We start from the raw sequence: 21,863 nt of genomic DNA, 5'->3' as shown, positions 1-21,863 counted from the left end.
AGATTCCAGAGGCTAGATGTCTATCTCTCTCTTTACGAAAATTGTTTTAACTTGACATTTTAATTTTTTAATTTTTATTTATTTATTTATTAACATCTTTATTGGAGTATAATTGCCTTACAATGGTGTGTTAGTTTCTGCTTTATTATATTAGATACCAATAAAGGAATTCACAATAGGCTTACCCAGTGATAGAAAGTGATGGCTTTCAAAGGTAAGGTGGGCCAAAACAAAACCAAATAATATAAGGAAAGACTTTACTTGGTGTTATTTACCAATGAGAAATCTGTTCATAGTTAAGCTTATTTACTGAAAGTAAACTTTTATTTTTAACTTGAACAAATGCTGACAAATATATATGTAGAAGGTAGGATAAAAGTTGGATATCAGTGGATATCACTTTTTGGGGGATGAACTCTGGGGTGGTATCAGTGTTGATAAGATTCCCCTGGGCTTCTAAAAAACAAAAAACCTAAAGAATGAAGAACAGATTCTTTCTTTTTTCCTCCATCCTTTTCTTTCTACTCCTCCCAACTACAGAATAAAATAAGAGAAAATGAACAATTATACAACATTAACCTGCACCAGTGACTTTCTAAATCTAAGAAAATAGTCTTATGTGTGTATATACTATATCTCAACAAGGAGAGAAGAACAATACATTTTCTTTTTGTAACTTGGAACCTTGTGTATCTGATGGCTTCGACCACCTGATGACCGCACCAGCCTTGTCTCTGTTGCCCAACACCACAAATGCTTGCCCCTCCCCTCCTTTGATCCTCTCATTCTCTCTTTCTTTCTTTTTGGAGAGGCCATTCTGAGATTTAAATAAAGCTTTCTATTGATACTTAAGAAGATTTTGCACAATTTCCGTTCGACCAAGTAACAGAGACTGGATTTACCCTCTTACTTTAAAGAACCAAAAAACAGGACAAAATGTATAAGCTCTACCTGACTTGGCTCCCTGAACTCTGAGATTGGTGTCCGCAACCCAGGGAGTCTTCCAAGCTCTGCCTCAGCTCCCCTTCCCCATGTCCTATCCTGGAAACTTTCTGAAGGCACTAAGTTGGGTCAAATCTTCCACCTTAAGACGCTGGGAAAAGAAGGGCAAACTAAACCTAAAGCAAGCCAGAAGGAAATGATAAAGATCAGAGTGGAAATTATTGGACTAGATAATAGAAAAAACAATCAAGAAAATCAGTGAAACCAAAAGCTGGTTCTTGGAAAAGATCAACAAAATTGGCAAAACTTTAGTTAGATTGACTAAGAAAAAAAGAAGACTCAAATTTCTAGAATCAGAAATGAAAGAGGGGATATTACTACTGACTTTACAGGAATAAAAAAGGATTATGTGGGAATTCTATGAACAATTATATACCAATAAATTAGATGAAATGGACAAATTTCTAGAGAGACACAAACTACTGAAATTGACTCAAGAAGAAAAAAAAACAGTATGAATAGATCTATAACAAGTGACAAGCCTGAATTAGTAATTTTAAACAAAACTGCCCACAAAGAAAACCCCAGGTCCAGACGGTTCACCACTGAATTCTAACAAACATTTAAAGAACTAATACTAACTCTTCTCTTCACCAACTCTTCCAAAAATAGAAGAGACTGGAACACTTCCCAGTTCATTCTATGGGGCTAATATTACCCTCATACCAAAACCAAAGACATCACAAGGAAAGAAAACTACAGATTATTATCTCTTATGAACATAGGTGCAAAAATCCTTAGCAAAGTGAATCCAACAACATATAAAAAGAATTATGCACTATGAGAAGTGGGATTTATCCTAGGAATAAGCAGTCTGTTTAACATCTGAAAGTAAGTTAATGTAATACATCATAATAATTGAATAAAAAACAAAATCACATGATCATCTCAATAGATGCAAAAAAGCATATGACAAAATCCAACAACCTTTCATGACAGAAACACTCAATAAACTAGGGATGGAAGAGAACTTCCTCAACTTAACAAAGGACTTCTATGAAAAACCCACAGCTAACATCATACTTAATGGTGAAAGCATAGGTGCTTTATACCCTTAAAATTAGGAACAAAACAATCTCTGCAGCCCAACATTTTATTGGAGTTCTATCCAGGGCACTTAGGCCACAGAAAGAAATAAAAGACATCCACACTGGAAAGGGAAAAGTAAAATTATCTCTATTTGCAGATGACAAGATCTTTTATGTAGAAAATCTCAAGGAATCCACAAAGAAAACAAAACACCTATTATAACTAATTAAAAAGTTCAGCAAGGTTGCAGAATACAGGATCAATATACAATAATCAATTGTGGATCTGTATACTTACAATGAACAATCCAAGATTACAAAAGCAATTCCATTTACAGTAGCATCGAAAAGAATAAAATACTTAGGAATAAAGCTAAGAGAAGGAGTGTAAAACATACTCTGAAAATTATAAGACACTGTTGAAAGAAATTAATGATCTAAATGGAACACATTCCATGCTCATGGATTGGAAGACTTCATATTGTTAAGATGGTAATACTTCCCAAATTGATCTATGATTTGATGCAATCCCTATAAGAATCTCAGCTGGCTTCTCTTTAGAAAATGGCAAGCTGATTGTAAAATTCATATGGAATTGTAAGTGACCCAGAATAGCCAAAGCAATCTTGAAAAAGAAGAACAAAGGAGGAGGATTCTCACTTCCCAATTTCAAAATTTACTACAAAGCAATGATAGTCAAGATAGTGTGGAAATGGCATAGAGATAGACATATAAATCAATGGAATAAAATTGAGACTCCAGAAATAAACCCATGTGTCTATGGTCAACTGATTTTTGACAAGAGTGCCAAGTTCATTCAATGGTGAAAGAATAGTTATTTCAAAAAATAATGCTGAGACGACTGGATAACCACATGTAAAAGAATGAAGTTGGACCATGCCCCACACCATATACAAAAATCAACTTTAAATTGATCAAAAACTTAAATATAAGAGCTAAAACTATAAAACTCTTATAAGAAAACGTAGGGGTAAATCTTCATGACCTTAGATTTGGCAAAGGTTTCTTATTTATGGCACCAAAAGGATGAAAAACAAAAGAGAAAAATAGATAAATTGGACCTCATCAAAATAGAACACTTTTGTGCTTCAAAGGACATTCATGAAAGTGCAAAGACAGCCCACAGGATGGGAGAAAATATTTGCAAATCAGTAATCTGATGAGGGGATTGTATCTAGACTATATAAAGAATTTTTACAACTTGATAATAAAAACATAAATAACCCAATTAAAAAATGGGCAAAGGATATGAAATGATTATTTCCCCAAGGAAGATATACAAAATGGCCAATAAGCATATGAAAAGTTTCTCAACATCATCAGGGAAATGCAAATCAAAACCACAATGAACTTCATACCACTTCATACCCACTCGGATGGCTATAATAAAAAAGCCAGATACTAGCAAGTATTGACGAGGATGCGGAGAAATCAGAACTCTTGTACATTGTTGGTGGGTATGTAAAATGCCACTTTGGAAAACAGTCTGGTAGTTCCTGAAAAGTTTAAACATAGAGTTACTATATAATCCAACAATTCTCTTCTAAGAATTGAAGAATATCTTCCTTCCAAGAGAAAGGAAAATATATGTCCACAGAAAAAAACCAAACTTGTGGGCTTCCCTGGTGGCGCAGTGGTAGAGAGTCCGCCTGCCGATGCAGGGGACACGGGTTCGTGCCCCGGTCCGGGAAGATCCCACATGCCGCGGAGCGGCTGGGCCCGTGAGCCATGGCCGCTGAGCCTGTGCGTCCGGAGCCTGTGCTCCGCAACGGGAGAGGCCACAACAGTGAGAGGCCCGCGTACTGCAAACAAAACAAAACAAAAACAAACAAACAAACAAAAACTTCTTATAGCAGCATTATTCATAATAACCAAAAGGTGAAAACAACCCAAATGTCCATCAACTGATGAATGTATAAATACAATGTGCTATATCCATACAATGGAATATTATTTGGCCGTAAAAGGAGCAAAGTGCTTACTGATACATGATACAACATGGATTCATCTTGGAAAACATTATACTGAGTCAAAGAAGCCAGTTACAAAAGACCACATATTATAAGATTCCATTTATTTGAAATGTCCAGAATAAAGAAATCTATAGACAGAAAGTAGATTAATAGTGGCTTAGGGCTGGACGGAATAGGGAATAGAAAACTAAAGGGTATAGGATTTCTTTCTGAGGTGAGGAAAGCATTCTGAAATTGGTGATGGTCACACATGTCTGTGAATATACTAAAAACCATTGAATCGTACACTTGAAATGGATGAATGTGAATTATAATTATTATAATGTGTATGGTATATGAATTATATCTCAATAAAGTTGTTTTACAAATAAGCTGGTCATTCACAGGGCTCTTCTTGTTTGCTTTCCATCTCTCTGGGATCACTGTCCTTTGTTGCCTAATATATAGTGTCTTGAAAATTGTTGCTTCATATTGTCTGGCTTTTTTTTTTTGGTTGTTTCATGCAGGAGAGTACATACAATTTCTACCACATCATCTTAGCCAGAAGTAGCAGTCTCCCTATTTTTTTAATTGCGCAAACTGAGGCCAAAAGCAGCTAACTGGCTTACCAAAGTGCACGCTAGTTAGCGGCAGAGTCAGGCCTATAACGAGGATTTCCCGATCTGTAGTCCGAAGTTGAAACAGGATTGCGTCTTGCCTATCCAGGTTCTGGGGCAACTTGAGAGCTGAAGGTTAGTTAACCAGTCATAGACAAAGTGAATGTCTGGGGCTTGAGGACCCCTGAAAGGTCCAGATCAGTTCTCTGCCTTCTCCTCAATCCGCAAGTGTTTACTGCACACCTGTGTGCACTACCTTTGGGGAGACATTCCTGGGGACAGAAAAGCAGGTGCTACCATCTCTGGCAACAAGAAGCTCACCATCTATTTGGGAGAAAAGGCTGCACATGAAACATCTCTATGACTCAAGCATATTTACCTGTAATATAATGAATGACTCACTCAACTGTGCAGCCAAGAGAGGCAGGAGGGGGCACAGTGTGCAGGCTTCTCTCATGAAAGGCTTCCAACTTGAGTTTCAAAAGATGGCAGCGTCCCCTGACTGAGTGAGGGCGGTAAAGGCAGGATGTTGTCTTCACAGGGTGTGTGTTAAAGTGCACCTGAGGCCTCAGAGGGTCCTTGGCTATAAGAAAAGCCTGTCTTGGGGTTGGGGAAGAAAGAGGAAGTTGTCCTAGCCTGAGGGCAGACCTGGGGGATTTGATGGAAGTCCTGTGGTGAAAAGGGTGACTAACAGGTCAGCTCCTTTGCCTACAGCAAAATCAAATGCTCCCAGGCAGACAGGTTTTTTTTTTTTTAAACACCTTGAATTATGGAGGACACTAGAAACAGTACTTTTTTACAGAGTAAGGGCTTCTCACCAGCATAGTCACTTCGAGGTTTTTGTTTTTGTTTTTGTTTTTTTAAGGCTGTGTTGGGTCTTCGTTTCTGTGCGAGGGCTTTCTCTAGTTGTGGCGAGCGGGGGCCACTCTTCATCGCGGTGCACGGACCTCTCACTATCGCGGCCTCTCTTGTTGCGGAGCACAGGCTCCAGACGCGCAGGCTCAGTAATTGTGGCTCACGGGCCTAGTTGCTCCACGGCATGTGGGATCTTCCCAGACCAGGGCTCGAACCCGTGTCCCCTGCATTGGCAGGCAGATTCTCAACCACTGCGCCACCAGGGAAGCCCCAGACAGTTTTTTTTATAGGAAAACAAGTGTCTTCTCAGGTCATGAAAAAGCTGGGTTGTCCACTTGAAATTACAGGACAAATGTTCCAGACCCTAGCTATTCAGTCATTCACTGAGCATGTACTAAGCACCTACTATATACTGGGAGTTGTGTTAGGGGCTGGGGATTGACAGGTGCCCAAGACTCGTGGCTTGCCCTAGCTCATGGTCTAGAGGGGAAGACACTTGGGCAATGATAACAGATTTCCTTAAGGAAAGGTGCTCTTTCCCCACCCTACCCCTTGTTAGTCAGCAGAAGTGACCACGTCTTTTCCCTTTGCAGATCCATCATCAGGGTCAGGGGGGACGGGGGAGGGACCCAAGGCCACAACAGCTGGAAGAGGTTTTCAGTTCCTGCCGGGTATGGCAGGGCACACTCCCTGAAGACCAGTCCAGAGCTCTCCTTTACAGCCCGGCCCCCAGCTCACCACCTCCGGGAAGCCTTCTCTTCTGCATCTGCTGCCCCTGCTCCCCCCACAGGCTCTCCTGGTTGCACTGAGATGTGTGGACATTGTTTGGCTCCCCTAGAAAAGCACAGGCCCTTCAGGGGGACGGTCCAGATCTTCTTCAAGTTTGTGACCCCCATGGTGTCTGCACAGGTAGGTGTTTGTTGACTGAATCACGAGGCCTTTGGAATCCCTCTTCTCACCATCAGTGGCGCTTCTCTTCTACCTGCCCAGGGCCTGTCTACAGAGGGCCTTCCCATCCTCTTCCTGTCTCTTTGGCTCCTCTGCAGGGCCTCCCGGGAGGTTTCTGCTCCCACGGCCGCCTGTGATGCTTGTGGTGCTGTGATGGCGGATACAAGGAGGGACTGCGTCCCCCCCACCGTGAGGCCTCGCCCCCCCCCCACACACACACACACAGGGAGTGACTCGTCCTGTCCCTGGCCTCCTAGACCGCCGTGTCACAGCCAGACCAGGCTGTGGGTGCTCACCGAAGAGAAGCACCCACACAGGGGTGTCATCTGCCTACAGGAGCCAAAAGCCCTGGGGTGAAGAGCACAGGGTCCTCAGGCCCAGCACCTACTGCTGTTCGTGGAAGCCACGGGAGGGGCAGGGGACCGGCAGGAGTGCCGGGGTCTCAGGACTTGATCTTTCTTGCACATCCCAAGGGGGTCACTGCACAGGCCTGTGACCCGGAGCCCCTGGGAGTGGCGTGGAGTATCAGGGCTCCATCCCTCCTGCTGAGCAGGAGCTGCAGCCCTGCCGGATCCTGGTCCCAGCTGAGCTGGCACCGACAAAGGCCCCTTTTCACTCACGGGCTCCCCTAGCTTGTGGGGTTTGAAGCAAGAATAGTTTTGTCATCTCACGGTTGGGGTGCAGGGCCCTGCCCCTCACAGACACTGCTCCTTTACCGTGTCCTCCATGCCTCAGGATAGGCATAGTGCATGGTGGGCTTTTTCCATAAACTGTAAATTCACCTTCTTCATTCATTTTCCCTCTTCCTGCTGGTTTTATAACAGAAAACCGCACCTCCCCCCACCAAAAAAGAAAGTCTTAGCAGTACAAGTGTCTGAGAGAAAACCAAACATACCCGTGCATTTTGGTCGGCAGTTTAAGTCTGATAACACCGTGCTCAGCAAGTACAGAGCAGGGGCATACTCCCTGGTGAGCAAACAGTTGAGTTTTAGGGAAAATCCCTAATACCTATGAGCATCATATGGGGTCAGAAACTCACTTTACCAAACAGATTCACAAGAGAGTGGCTTTTCACAATTTGAAGGTATACTTACTTTAAGAGATTCTAAAGTTGTTGAATCCGAGTGACTATGCATTTGTTCATTCTCTTCCCCTGAGTTTTCAGCTATGAGTTTGTAGAAAGTGACTCATTCTATCGCACAGCTAATTAGTGGCCAAGCCTCGGACTTGGGCTCACTCTTTCTGAGCCCCGGACTCTTCATTTGAGCCTCCCTGGGATGGAAAGGTTTGCTTCCAGATTGCTGTTTAAACACTAAGTGGAAGGGGAAGGGTAAACTGGGACGAAGTGAGAGAGTGGCATGGACATATATACACTACCAAATGTAAAATAGATAGTTAGTGGGAAGCAGCCGCATAGCACAGGGAGATCAGCTCGGTGCTTTGTGACCACCTAGAGGGGTGGGATAGGGAGGGTGGCAGGGAGACGCAAAAGGGAGGAGGTATGGGGACATATGTATATGTATAGCTGATTCACTTTGTTATACAGCAGAAACTAACACACCATTGTAAAGCAATTATACTCCAATAAAGATGTTTAAAAAATAAATAAATAAAAGATTTGTGCAGAAAAAAAACACTAAGTGGAATGGAAGGAAAAGAATATCTTTTTTTTTCTCTTTTTGGGAAAAGAATATCTCGAAGCTCAAAGGTGTAAAGCCTTAGGACATTGACAACCAATTAAAAACTCAGATAAACTAAGGCTTCACACCTTTACATGCTGCAAAGCTGTCAATGGAGAAACAGGATTTGAATTCCTGAAAGGGGATTTACACATAAAGATCAAGGAACTCGGCTAACAGCATACTCGGGAGGAGTGAACAGGAGATGTCAGGATGGAAAGACAGAGTCCTGATCAGATTCTTTCCGGCTCTGGGACCTCGTACAAATCATTTAACCTTCTTCAGCCTCTGTGGCTCATCTCAAATGAAGGAATGATGCTAATACCTGAGTTATTCCCAAATAGTCAGCTGAGGTCATCCGATCAGTCCCCGTATCTGCTCCATTTTATCCTAGATGTCTCTTGAACCCTCCACTTCTCTCTGTCCTCATGGTTCCTTCTTTAGTTCATCTTTCTACCTCGTCTGCCCCAGGCTGTGTCCTTCTCATTCCACTCTACACATTGATCCAAAGAGATCTTTCTAGAAGGCAAAGCCGGTTACATGGCGAATATGCTTAAAACCCTTCAATAGCTTCTCATTACTCTCAGGATAAGATCCAAACCCTTGCCCTGGTGTACAAGGCCCTTCATGGTCGGGCACCTGTCTGCCTCTCCAGGCTTATCTCACTCTGCTCCTCTCTCAGGTTCCAGCCATAATAAACTAGTAGCTGTTCCCCAATGAGCCAGCCTCTCTCACCTCCAGCCTTTGCAGTAGCTTTTTCCTCTATCTAGAACACTCAGCCCCTCCCCACACCCCATCCTCCCCCAACCCTGTAATCCTGTAGGGGAAGTGGTCCCGGAGTCTGACCTCCTCCTCCTCAGTGCACCCCAGCATCCCATGCTTCTGACATCTTAGCACTCATCACCCTGATTGAAATGGCCTTTTGCCTTGTTGGTTTCTCCCACTCAGTTCTGCAGGACTGTCTTACTCATCATTATGTTTCCAGCGGAGCCTGTTGAATGAATGGTGAATGTTTAAATCATCAAGAAAAAAAGGGAGAGGATGCAAATCATTAAAGTTAGAAAGGAAAAAGGAGACATCACAACTGACACTGCAGAAATACAAAGGATTATAAGAGACTACTACAAACAACTATATGCCAATAAAATGGACAACCACGAAGAAATGGGCAAATTCTTGGAAAGGTACAATTTTCCAAGACTAAACCAGGAAGAATTAGAAAATATAGAAAATATAAATAGACCTATCTGTTTAGAAAATATAAACAGACTGTCCCCCTAAAGGACCTGTGCTTTTCTAAGGGAGCCAAACAATGTCCAGATGGCTTCACAGGCGAATTCTATCAAACATTTAGAGTAGGGCTAACACCAATCCTTCTCAAACTCTTCCAAAAAATTGCAGAGGGAGAGACACTCCCAAATTCATTCTACGAAGCCACCATCACCCTGATACCAAAACCAGAAAAAGATATCACAAAAAAAGAAAATTATAGACCAATATGACTGATGAACATACATGCAAAAATCCTGAACAAAATACTGGCAAACAGAATCCAACAGCACATTTAAAGGATCATACACTATGATCAAGTGGGATTTATCCCAGGGATGCAAGGATTCTTCAATATACGCAAATCAATCAATGTGATACACCATATTAACAAATTGAAGAAGAAAAACCATATGATCATCTCAATAGATGCAGAAAAAGCTTTTGACAAAATTCAACACCCATTTATGATTAAAAACTCTCCAGAAAATGGGCATAGAGGGAACCTACCTCAACATAATAAAGGCCATATACGACAAACCCACAGCAAGCATCATACTCAATGGTGAAAAACTGAAAGCATTTCCACTAAGATCAGGAACAAGACAAGGATGTCCACTTTCACCACTCTTATTCAACATAGTTTTGGAAGTCCTAGCCACGGCAATCAGAGAAGAAAAAGAAATAAAAGGAATCCAAATTGGAAAAGAAGAAGTAAAACTGTCACTCTTTGCAGATGACATGATGCTATGCATAGAAAATCCTAAAGATGCCACCAGAAAACTATTAGAACTAATCAAAGAATTTGGTAAGTTTGCAGGATACAAAATTAATGCACAGAAATCTCTGGCATTCCTATACACCAACAATGAAAAATCAGAAAGAGAAATTAAGGAAGCACTCCCATTTACCATTGCAACAAAAAGAATAAAATACCTAGGAATAAACCTGCCTAAGGAGGAGAAAGACTTGTATTCAGAAAACTATAAAACACTAATGAAAGAAATCAAAGATGACAAACAGATGGAGAAATATACCATGTTCTTGGATTGGAAGAATCAATACTGTGAAAATGACTATACTACCCAAAGCAATCTACAGATTCAATGCAATCCCTATCAAACTACCAATGGCATTCTTCACAGAATTAGAACAAAAAAATTTACAATTCATATGGAAACACTAAAGACCCTGAATAGCCAAAGCAATCTTGAGAAAGAAAAACAGAGTTGCAGGAATCAGGCTCCCTGACTTCAAACTATACCACAAAGCTACAGTAATCAAGACAGTACGGTACTGGCACAAAAACAGAAATATAGATCAATGGAACAGGATAGAAAGCCCAGAGATAAACCCACGCACATATGGTCACCTTATCTTTGATAAAGGAGGCAGGAATGTACAGTGGAGAAAGGACAGCCTCTTCAATAAGTGGTGCTGGGAAAACTGGACAGCTACATGTAAAAGAATGAAATTAGAACACTACCTAACACCACACACAAAAATAAACTCTTAGAGGAAAACACAGGAAAAACACTCTTTGACATAAACCACAGCAAGATCTTTTTTGACCCACCTCCTAGAGTAATGGAAATAAAAACAAAAATAAACAAATGGGAGTTAATTAAGCTTAAAAGCTTTTGCACAGCAAAGGAAACCATAAACAAGGCAAAAAGACAACCCTCAGGCAAAGGATTAATCTCCAAAATATACAGACAGCTCATGGAGCTCAATATCAAAAAAACAAACAATCCAGTCAAAAAATGGGCGGAAGACCTAAATAGACATTTCACCAAAGAAGACATACAGATGGCCAAGAGGCACATGAAAAGATGCTCAACATCACTAAGTATTAGAGAAATGCAAATCAAAACTACAATGAGGTATCACCTCACACTGGTCAGAATGGCCATTATCAAAAAATCTAGAAACAATAAATGCTGGAAAGGGTGTGGTGAAAAGGGAACCCTCCTGCACTGTTGGTGGGAATGTAAATTGATACAGCCACTATTGAAAACAGTATGGCGTTTCCTTAAAAAACTAAAAGTAGAACTACCATATGACCCAGCAATCCCACTACTGGGCATATACCCTGAGAAAACCATAATTCAAAAAGAGTCATGTACCACAATGTTCATTGCAGCTCTATTTACAATAGCCAGGACATGGAAGCAACCTAAGTGTTCATCGACAGATGAATGGATAAAGAAGATGTGACACATATATACAATGGGATATTACTCAACCATAAAAAGAAACGAAATTGAATTATTTATAGTGAGGTGGATGGACCTAGAGTCTGTCATACAGAGTGAAGTAAGTCAGAAAGACAAAAACAAATACTGTATACTAATGCATATATATGGAATCTAAAAAAACAATGGTACTGATGAACCTAGTTGCAGGGCAGGAATAAAGATGTAGACATAGAGAATGGACTTGAGGACACCAGGTGGGAGGGGGAAGCTGGGGCAAAGTGAGAGTAGCATCGACATACCGAATGTAAAATAGTTAGCTAGTGGGAAGCAGCAGCATAGCACTGGGAGATCAGCTCGGTGCTTTGCGATGACCTAGAGGGGTGGGATAGGGAGGGTGGGAGGGAGGCTCAAGAGGGAGTGCATATGGGGACATAAGTATGGGTATGGCTGATTCACTTTGTTGTACAACAGAAACTAACACAGTATTGTGAAGCAATTATACTCCAATAAAGATCTATTTTTAAAAAAAGCAAAAGGGAAAAAAAATAAATGCTTTGTAAACCGCAACTTGTTACACCAGCGTTAATAAGTATTATGTAATATTACTGTGCTCAGGTCGGTTATTTGATATTGTTGGCCTACTCACCCATTTGATCGTAACTAATATCACATTTCAATTGCATCATTCTGGTTCCTTATTATGCCCAATACTAATAAAGGCTACCACTTACTGAGCATTTAACCTGGGCTAGATTCTGCGGTGAGATTTTACATGTGTGATCTCATTTATTCCTCATTATAGCAAGCTAGGTATTATTATAAGCATTATCCCCATTTTTCAGATGAAAAAAGTAAGGCAAGCTCAAAGAGGTTAATTAGCTTTCCCAATAGCAAATAGCCAGATTTTGAATCCAGAAACTTCGAGTTTATGATCCAATCCCTGATTCTAATCAGCTCCCACTTCTGCCAAAGTCTTCAGATAAGGACACTATCAACAGAGTGAAAAGCAACACACAGAATGGGAGAAGATATTTGCAAATCACATATTTGATAGGGTATTAATATCCAGAATATATTTAAAACTCAACAAAAAAACAACCCGATTTTTAAAATTTTTATTTGTTTATTGAAATATAACTGATGTACAATATTATATGTTACAGATGTACAATATAGTGATTCACAATTTTTAAAGGTTATTCTCCATTTATAGTTATTATAAAATATTGGCTGTATTTCCTGTGTTGTACTATATATGTTCTTGTAGCTTATTTTATACCTAATAGTTTGTGCCTCTTAGTCCCCTACCCGTATGTTGCCCCTCCTCCCTTCCCTTTCCCCACTGGAAAGGGAACTAGTTTGTTCTCTATATCTGTGAGTCTGCTTTTTTTTGTTAAATTCACTAGTTTGTTGTATTTTTTAGATTCCACATAGAAGTGAGATCATACAGTACTTGTCTTTCTCTGTCTGACTTATTTCACTTAGCATAATATCCTCCAAGTCCATCCATGTTGTTGCAGATGGAAAAATTTCATTCAGCCACAAACAATCCTTTTTTAAAATGGGCAAAAGACTTTCTCCTAAGAAGATGTACAGGGCTTCCCTTGTTGCGCAGTGGTTGAGAGTCTGCCTGCAGATGCAGGGGACACGGGTTCATGCCCCAGTCCGGGAAAATCGCACATGCCGCAGAGCGGCTGGCCCCGTGAGCCATGGCCGCTGAGCCTGCGCGTCCGGACCCTGTGCTCCACAGCGGGAGAAACCACAGCAGTGAGGGCCCACGTACCACAAAAAAAAAAAAAAAGAAGATGTACAAATGGCCAATAAGCACATGAAAAGATGCTCAAGTCACTAGTCACTAGGTAAATGCAAATCAAAACCACAATGGTATGCCACCTCACACCCATTAGGATGGCTATTATAAAAAGAAACAACAGAAAATAACAAGTGTTGGCAAGGCTATGGAGCAATTGGTACCCTTATGCATTGCTGGTAGGAATGTAAATTGGTGCAGCCACTGTGGAAAACAGTATGGTGGTTCCTCAACATTAAAAATAGAATTACCAGGGCTTCCCTGGTGGCGCAGTGGTTGAGAGTCCACCTGCCGATGCAGGGGACGCGGGTTCATGCCCCAGTCCGGGAAGATCCCACATGCCGCGGAGCGGCTGGGCCCGTGAGCCATGGCTGCTGAGCCTGCGCCTCCAGAGCCTGTGCTCCGCAACAGGAGAGGCCACAACAGTGAGAGGCCCGCGTACCGCAAAAACAAACAAACAAACAAAAACAAAACTAGAATTACCAGGACTTCCCTGGTGGTGCAGTGGTTAAGACTCCATGCTCCCAATGCCCAGGGCCCGGGTTCGATCCCTGGTCAGAGAACTAGATCCTACATGCATGCCGCAACTAAGGAGCCCGTGAGCCGCAACTAAGGAGCCCGCCTACTGCAACTAAGACTCAGTGCAACCTAATTAATTAATTAATAGAATTACCATATATCTAGCAATTCCACTTCTGGGTATATATCCAAAGGAAGTAAAAGCGGGGTCTAGAAAAGATATTTGTATACTCATGTTTATAGCAGTATTATTTACAATAGCCAAAATGTGGAAGCAATCCAAGTGTCCACTGATGGATAAATGGATATGCCTACAAGAGAATATTATTCCGCCTTCAAAAGGAAAAAGTTTTGGCACATGCTACAACATGAATGAACATTTGAGGTCATTATACTAAGTGAAATACGCCAGTCACCAAAGGACAAATACCATATGATTCCACTTATTTGAGATACCAAAAGTTGTCAGATTCACAGAGACAGAAAATAGAAGGGTGATTGGCCAGGGCTGGAGGGGGTGAGGAACGGGGAGTTGTTATTTAATGGGTTCAGAGTTTCGCTTTTGCAAAATGAAAAGAAGTTCTGGAGATGGGTGGTGGTAATGGTTGCATAATAATGTGAATGACCTTAAGAGTAAACTGTACGCCTAAAAATAGCTAAAATGGTAAATTTTACATTTCGATATTTTACCACAATTTATAAAAGAAGATCCAAGCCTTGATTTTACCCATTTCCCAGTCCTGCCAAAGTCTTCAGATAATTTCCTTCTGATGAATGTTTGCTGCTTTCCCTCCAGATAACCTGCCTTTTCTTTCTTTTTCCTCCTAAGACCAGACTGCTCTCTGCCAGGATCTCTAGAGCCTCGCATTGGTCAATGCCCCTGAAGAGGGCAGAGTCCAGCCTCAGGCCTCCAGCCCACCCTCTTCCTGGGAAGAAAATGCCTCTGCTCCGAAGGCAGCCAGCACATATTTTACTCACAACAGTCGGCAGATGGCTGTGGATCCCTTCTGTTCCCAGGAATCACATCGGAACTAACCGCGCTGTGCATTTTCCATCACTGGTAGCTATCCCAACGTGACGTGGGACATCGTTATTAATAGGTGAAGGACAAAGAGAGAGGGGAAGTGGCTTGGGCTGAGTCACACAGCAAAGTTAGAACTCTGATCTCCCAGCAACTACCGTCGCCCTGGGCTCTGTCCCACACACCTGGCAGCTCCAGAGACTTGCTCCTTTTTGTACTCTGGGCAACGAACTCTCTAGCTAACCAAGCGGGTCTGACTTGTCTTACAGAGAAATGAAGCAAAATCTTCTTCGGGATGGTGTATTATGATCTTTCGGTTTCTACTGGTTGGCAAGAAACCGAGTCCCCACTACTTACTGAATGACCTGGAACACATCATCGAAAGTTTCTGGACCCTCAGTTTTCCCTTCAGTAAAATGTAGACAAGATTTATTGGTGCCTACCCCCAGAGAAGCTGGGTGCGCTAGGGAGAGGAGTGGGGTGCCCTTATCCAGTCTATTCTGCGTTACCCTTTACACGGGTGAACTTCAAACCTGGCTGAGCATGGTAATCACATGGTGGCCTTTAAAAATACAAATTCCTGGGCCTTGCCCAGCCTGGCTTACTTGGATTTCTTCTCCTTTCTCCCGGCCAAGTGGCCCCCAGGGTGAAGGGAACCCCCTTGATTTGAGCATCGGGGTGGTCTTTAACTTTTCTATGTAAATCCTCTCCAACTCAGCTTAAAGGAACCTTTGCTACGAGATGGGAAGCATTGCGTTCTGTCTCCTTTGAGCTCTCCCTTGGACTCACTGTTCCCCCAATTTTGGCACTTCTCACATACTGCTTGTTATTTTTACTTAACTGTTTCAAATCTTTGCCTCTTGTTTCCTCAGTTAGCTACTGGAGGGTAAAAACCATGACCTACCCTTCTCTTATTGCCCCGCAAATGCCAGCTCCATTAGCACCTAGTATCTCTTCAGTAAATATTTGTTGAATGGCAAATCTTGTAATTCGGAAACCTGAAATAATTTCTTATTTATTTGGGAGACGCTCTGTGTCCTTTGGAAGCTTTCTGGTCACATGGAAAGAACTTTAAACAAAGAGGCAAGAGCCCTAGCTTCCAATCTTGGCTCTGTCACAAACTCCCATTGTGACCTGCAGCAAGTCGCTCGCCTTCTCTAGCCCTTGGTTCCCTCACTTGTGAAACCGGGGCTGATCTGTAAAGTTTCTTTTAGCTTTGGATTTTTTGGCTACTCTAGACAGCAAGGGCAGCCTTTTTCATGTCAATGTCTTTAATGCCCACCATGCCTAATTTTTTTTCCTCTAAGGACTACATAATCGATGGATCATCTCCAGTTTATAAAATGAGAAACTCAAGTAAAGAACAAGTAAATGCTTTGGCCAAGCTTCCATGCTTAGTGTGAGTGTGTGTGTGTGTGTGTGTGTGTGTGTGAGAGAGAGAGAGAGAGAGAGAGAGAGAGAGTGTGTGTGTGGCGGTGTCGCTCATTCCTCACTGCAGCTCCCTGGCTTTGACTGGATTCTTCCATCCCAGAGCTGTTACCAGTCCTTCCCAAGTGTAGGACTGTTAACCCTTAATTATCTGCATGCCCTCTCTCTCTGTGAACAACCCAGGGCAAAGGTATGACATATTCTAGCTGGGTTTCCTCTTGTCCCTCTGCACACTCCCATGTAGGGTCAGAATGTCCACTGCAGTGTTCAGTACGGTCTGTTCAAATACTGTCCCCTGAGGAGGAAATGAAAGACATAAGACACTAGTCCTTGCCCTCTAGTTGGCCTGGGAGGCCGGGACAAGAATGTGTGGGGAAAAGCTGCCACCATATATAAGGGAGGACCTGGGAGCGAAGTGCTGCTTTGATATATCTCCAATACCTAGAACAGTGCCTGGTACATAGAAGATGCTCAGCAAATATGTTAAAAGAGGTGAAAACTGCTACAGTTTTCAAACTTTTTAATTTTAAGGAAGGGAAAGCCTTTCTTCAATGAAATCATCCCCAAAGCTCACTACATGAAACAGGTGGACACAAGGTTGCCCTGGTTGAGGGGAGCTAGAGTCGAACCCTGCCTGCTGTCTCCTCTGGGCCCCAGCGAGAATCCTCAGGGCCCAGTTGGAAAACTTGCTGTAAGTCAGTTGAAAAGGAGGAGCGGATCAACTCTTGCTCTTTTTCTTGGTTAACCTTAGCCAGGAGGGGATGCTGGCAAAATAACTGGAGGTTTGAAGGACCCAGCCCTTTAAAGGGAATATTGGCATCTGAAAAAGCGTTCTCAATTTCTCCTCTCCCCTCATCGTCAAGTTCTAGGGAACTTCAATCATTAAGGGCAGAGGAGAAGAAGTTTTGAGTAGGAGATTTGTGAGTTGGTCCACAAATGAATACCAATGGAATGTTTGTTTAAAGAAAGAAGGAAGGACAAGCATTGTGGTAATGTTCTCCAGTATTCAATAGAAACCCACTGGGTGTTATCCTACAGGCAGTCCTGATGTGAAAATGCAACGTAAAACTCTCACGTGGCCTGGTAGTGAGTGGATGGTGCTGCCTTTTGCACCATTGCACCCTGCAACACACTGGCAGCTTTCAACCTTCCTAAGTTCCTGGTTAGCCATGGCACACACAGCTGTCCGGAGGGGCCACCTGATGAGAGCAACTCCACTCGAAGTCTGCAGGACTGAATGAAACCCGCTGCCTGACTTGGCCTTCTCCTTGCCTCCTTGCCATGGCGGGTAAGGGAGGGAAGCCAACCCAGGGAATGCTTACTTGTCGACGTGGTCCAGGGAGCAAAGGCACAGCCCAAATCTGCATCTGGAAGACAATTTTGGATAACCAATATCTATTTTTAAAACTTGTCAAAGGGATAAAATTTTTGAATTAAGAGGTCATCATTTTCCATCTCATGGCCCTTTCATATAAATCTCTTTACCTGCCCCACAGATTATCCCTCCTCACAGGCGCCAGAAGGGACAGGCAGATAATTAATGCCTGGAACCCTGCTACAGACTGTGTCCCCCCCCCCCCCCCCGCCAAAATTCATATGTTGAAACCTAATCCCCAATGTGATGGTATTTGGAGGTGGGGCCTTTGGGAGGTGATTAAGTCATGAGGGTTCCTCATGAATGGGATTCATGCCTTTATAAAAGACCTCACAGAGATCCCTTGCCCCTTTCCACCATGTGCGGCTACAGAAAAAAGACAGCTGTCTTGAGCCAGGAAGAGGGTTCTTACCAGACACTGGATCTGCCAGCACTTTGATCTTGGACTTCCCAGTCTCCAGAAATAAATTTCTCTGTAAGAAATAAACGTTTGTTGTTTATAAGCCACCCAGTCTATGACGTTTTGTTATAGCAGCCTGAACGGACTGATAGACGCCATTCAATTAACAGGGGAAACTGAAGGTGAAAGGAGCTCCCCTTAGACAGCAAGTCAGCAGGAGCTCCAGCTTCTCCCCAACTGCCCAGCATAGTCTTCTCCTCCACCTCTTGGCCTCCTGACTCCCCCAGCTTCAAACTCTAGCTCAGGCCTGACCTTGAAGAAGAGGACAGCCATCTAGCCACCCCTGCCCTTCCACTACTACTGCTGACCTCACCCCCTTGTCCAAGCCACCATCTCCCACAACATCTGGACTAGTCTTTTGTACTTAAGTAGTTGAGTTGGGTATCATGACACCTAGTTTTAGGATAGAAGGCTGTCAAGGTTCAAGCTGGAGGGAACCTTGGACATTAGGACAAGACCTTGTCAAACTATGACCTTGTGGGAGGACTCGCCCAAAGTCTCACAGCAAGTTATGACAAAGCCAGGGCTGCAAGCCAGGTTTTCCGATGTGTGCCTTCTTCCCTACATCCTGAGTTCCTCTGGTTTCTTTTCTTGGTCCCTTTCCCCATGTGCGCGTGTCCCTTCTCCCTTCTGACCCTCTCCCCCCATCCTGTCTCAGAGGGAGGCTCTAAGGATAGCTGCACAGTACCTGTTCTCTGGGACCTTGGTGTTGACTCAAGGGGGATTAATGACCTAAAGAGACACAGCCCGGATGGAGCCTGTGGTTCCCAGCTCTGAAACATAACTAGTCATCCTTGACACTGGTTCAGAAGCCAAAACGATGGCTCCCAGAGTTTTAGATCACTTGCCCAAGGTCACTCAGCTAAGAAATGGCCAGAGCAGGCGCCCATTGTAGGTCCTCAGGCCTCTGCGGCGGCATTCTACCTTGGCCGTGGCTCCAGGCAGTACCGAGAGCCTGCCGACTCCGCAGGCCCACTGAGCCGGAGACAAGTCCAGACCCCACCTCCCTGCTTGGAGCAGCAGGACCCTTATTTGAGCGAGTGGCTCCCGTCCGAAGTGTGGGGGTGGGAGGGAGACGTGGGGTGGGCGGTTCACTCTGGCCTTCTGGAAGGAAGCGGGGCACCCTTGAGACCCCTAGCCGTTGTGAGCCAAGCATCGCGGCTTGGGCGCAGCCCCCCACTGTGACACGCCTGCGTCGTAAGTCTCCGCTCTGGAGCGGCGGACCGGCAGGCAGCGGGGCCGGCCGCTGGAGTGCGCCGGGACTCGTGGACTTTCTCCCGAGCAGCGCTCTGGGTTCCCGCCTTCCGCCCGCCGTTCTCCCACGCCCCCGGAGTGCCCACGGACCCCAGCAGGCCTTGTGCTCGCGGCCGCGCCCATCCTGCCGGTGGCCCCCAGGGCCGGGGCGCCGGCCTCCCGCCCCAGCGCAGGTTCCAGCGTTGGAGGAGAGAGAGGTGAGGAAGCGGGGCGCGCGGGGGGCCTCCTCCGGGCGCTAGCCGGCGAGCGCATCTTCTCCGCATGTCCCTCTCCGCTCAGCGAGCGCCGCCAAACTGCTGAGCCCGCCGGGCCCGCTGCTCCGAGTCTTTCCCGGCACAGGAGATCAAGCGCCCTCGGATAACCGCACTCACTACCTTTGGGGGACTCCTTGGGGAAGGTGGCCAGGGACCCCGGGTGTGAGGAGCCGGGGCCGGTACCCGAGTGGGGGCTGCCCGGGGACCCTCCCAACCCGCTTCCCTTCGCAGACAGCCGCCGTCGCCCCTGGGAGGGCAAGCCTCCGGCGTCCCTAAAGACCTGGCAGACTGCGTGCCTCGAGGTACCGGCCTCTTGAGGGGAGAGGGGACCGCTAGCAGGCGGCTGGCAGAGAGGACCTGTTTGCTGACGGGTTTGGAGGAGGGATGGGGTAGGGTTTGGAGACGGAGAAGTCCAGGAGAAGACGCTGGGTTTTTTCTTTCTCTCCCCGTCTTCCGAAAAGGAACCACATTGCGAGGGGGAACTAAGACAGAGTGTAAATACAAACAACCGCAAAAAGAAGCCAAGAAAAGCTAAGCCCACAGAAGCAAGCACAACACTGTTACAAAACTGTCTGGTTTTGTAACAATCGCCCCGCCGCCGGCCAATGAGCGGCTTGGCGGCGCGTCACGTGGTGTCGTTTTATATAACACTTTGCTGAGACAAGACAGTTATTAGGCGGCGCGGGGCGGCCGGCATGGAGCTCGCGGAGGCATTGCAGGGACCGGCGAGCGGCAGAGCGGCGGCCGTGGCAGCCCCGATTCCCTCCAGCCGCCGCTCCCTGCTCCGCGTCCCCGGCCCCTAGACGCCTCTTCCCCACGCATGTCCCTCTCCCTATGGATTCATTTCAGACTGAACAGATGCTGAGCTTGCCCGCCGAGCTCTGCAGCAACAACTTAGAGCTGGCGGAGCCGGCGGCATCACCGGCCCGCGGAGACACGGGCCCCCACCCAGAAGCGGCTACAGAAGGCCCCGCACCTCTACCGACTCGGCCGCCGCCGCAGGAGCGTCCTCCGAGGGCCTCGACGCCGGAGTGCAAAGTCCTTCTCACGCAGGCCGACGCCCTGGCGTCTGGGGGGCGCCTCCGTGAAGCCCTCGAGGTGTACCGACAGCTCTCGGAGCGGCAGCAGCTGGTGGCCGAGCAGCTGGAGCAGCTGGTGCGCTGCCTGGCCGAGAAAGTCCCTCAAGGCGAGGAGCCGGCGCCGGAGCCCCCGGACGGGAGCCGCGGGGCGAGCTGCGCTCTGGCGGCGGAAGAGGCAGGGGCGGCGACGGCCGCCGAGGCCACCGAGGTGTGGGACGGCTTCAAGTGCCGGAAGTGCCATGGATTTCTCTCAGACCCCGTGTCCTTGTCCTGCGGACACACCTTTTGTAAACTGTGCCTGGAACGCGGGCGGGCAGCCGACCGGCGCTGTGCGCTGTGCGGGGTCAAACTCTCCGCTTTGATGGTGGCCACCGGGCGGGCGCGCGGGGCCCGGCGAGCTGGGCAGCAGGCGCCGCCGCTGCGGGTCAACGTGGTGCTCAGCGGCCTCCTCGGGAAGTTGTTCCCGGGCCCGGCAAGGGCGTCGCAACTCCGGCACGAGGGCAACCGGCTGTACCGCGAGCGCCAGGTGGAGGCGGCGCTGCTCAAGTACAACGAGGCAGTTAGGCTGGGTGAGGCCACCGTGCCGCCGGGGCCGGGGCGGGTGGGGGCACGAGCCCGGCGGGGAGCTGCGGGGTGGGCCCGGGCGGAGGAGGGCGCGCGGACCTTGGGATGGACCGCGACCGGAGTGGGGGAGGGGGGCTCTGGAGTTCCGTCTCCGACTTTTTCTCTGTCTCTGCTGGTTCATGGCCCTTTCTCTGGGTCTCTATCTCCTTGCTCTTTGTCTTCTTCTGTGTCTCCTGTTAGCTTGTGTGTTTCTGCGTGTCTCAGTCCCTGCTTCTGTTTGTGTCGCTCTGTTTCTCCGTCTTTTTCTTTCTTTCCGTATCTTTGTCACTCTGGCTCTTGCTCCGTGTCACCGTCTGTTTCTCGGGCTCGCCTTCTCCTTCTGTCGCTGCGCGCACGGGCCCCTCTTAACACCTGTCCGTAGCTTTCGGGCCAGCAGGGGAACTTCGCACCCTTCCCACTCGCGCGCCGGGGCCTCTGGGCTCCCGCCAGCCTGGGATGTTCGGTCGGCGCCTGCGTCTGCAGCTCCCTCC

At 45.9% G+C, this 21,863-nt stretch overlaps 1 protein-coding gene and 2 long non-coding RNA genes across 13 annotated transcripts in view; 2 read left to right on the top strand and 1 right to left on the bottom strand.

Annotated features, from left to right (window-relative positions):
• Positions 1–18,229, top strand: part of LOC137217021 (uncharacterized) — an 87,284-nt gene extending 69,055 nt beyond the window's left edge. For 6 of the 8 annotated variants that reach the window (XR_010939986.1, XR_010939982.1, XR_010939977.1 and 3 more), the window contains one exon: positions 14,728–18,229. This is a non-coding gene — a long non-coding RNA (uncharacterized lncRNA). Of the gene's footprint in view, positions 1–540; positions 4,698–14,727 lie in introns of those variants that run through there. The other 2 variants (XR_010939988.1, XR_010939980.1) reach the window with 2 other exon arrangements.
• LOC137217023 (uncharacterized) lies at positions 17,581–19,353 on the bottom strand. The gene is made up of 3 exons (XR_010939990.1): positions 18,871–19,353; positions 18,135–18,195; positions 17,581–17,714 (listed from the first exon to the last, which is right to left on the bottom strand). It is a non-coding gene; the product is annotated as an uncharacterized lncRNA (long non-coding RNA).
• A 988-nt stretch (positions 19,354–20,341) lies between these two features.
• LONRF3 (LON peptidase N-terminal domain and ring finger 3) overlaps positions 20,342–21,863 on the top strand; it is a 36,044-nt gene continuing 34,522 nt past the window's right edge. Inside the window, exon 1 of one of the 4 annotated variants that reach the window (XM_067723217.1) lies at positions 20,342–21,338. In XM_067723217.1, coding sequence (XP_067579318.1) covers positions 20,525–21,338 — 814 coding nt within the window. In that variant the 5' untranslated portion in view covers positions 20,342–20,524. The remainder of the gene's footprint in view (positions 21,339–21,863) is intronic. The other 3 variants (XM_067723218.1, XM_067723219.1, XM_067723220.1) reach the window with 3 other exon arrangements.

This window comes from Pseudorca crassidens, chromosome X, assembly GCF_039906515.1.
Source record: "Pseudorca crassidens isolate mPseCra1 chromosome X, mPseCra1.hap1, whole genome shotgun sequence".
NCBI classification, from domain to species: Eukaryota; Metazoa; Chordata; class Mammalia; order Artiodactyla; family Delphinidae; genus Pseudorca; species Pseudorca crassidens.
Note: the sequence above shows the minus strand (reverse complement) of the source record. Positions and strands in the feature narration are given on the sequence as shown.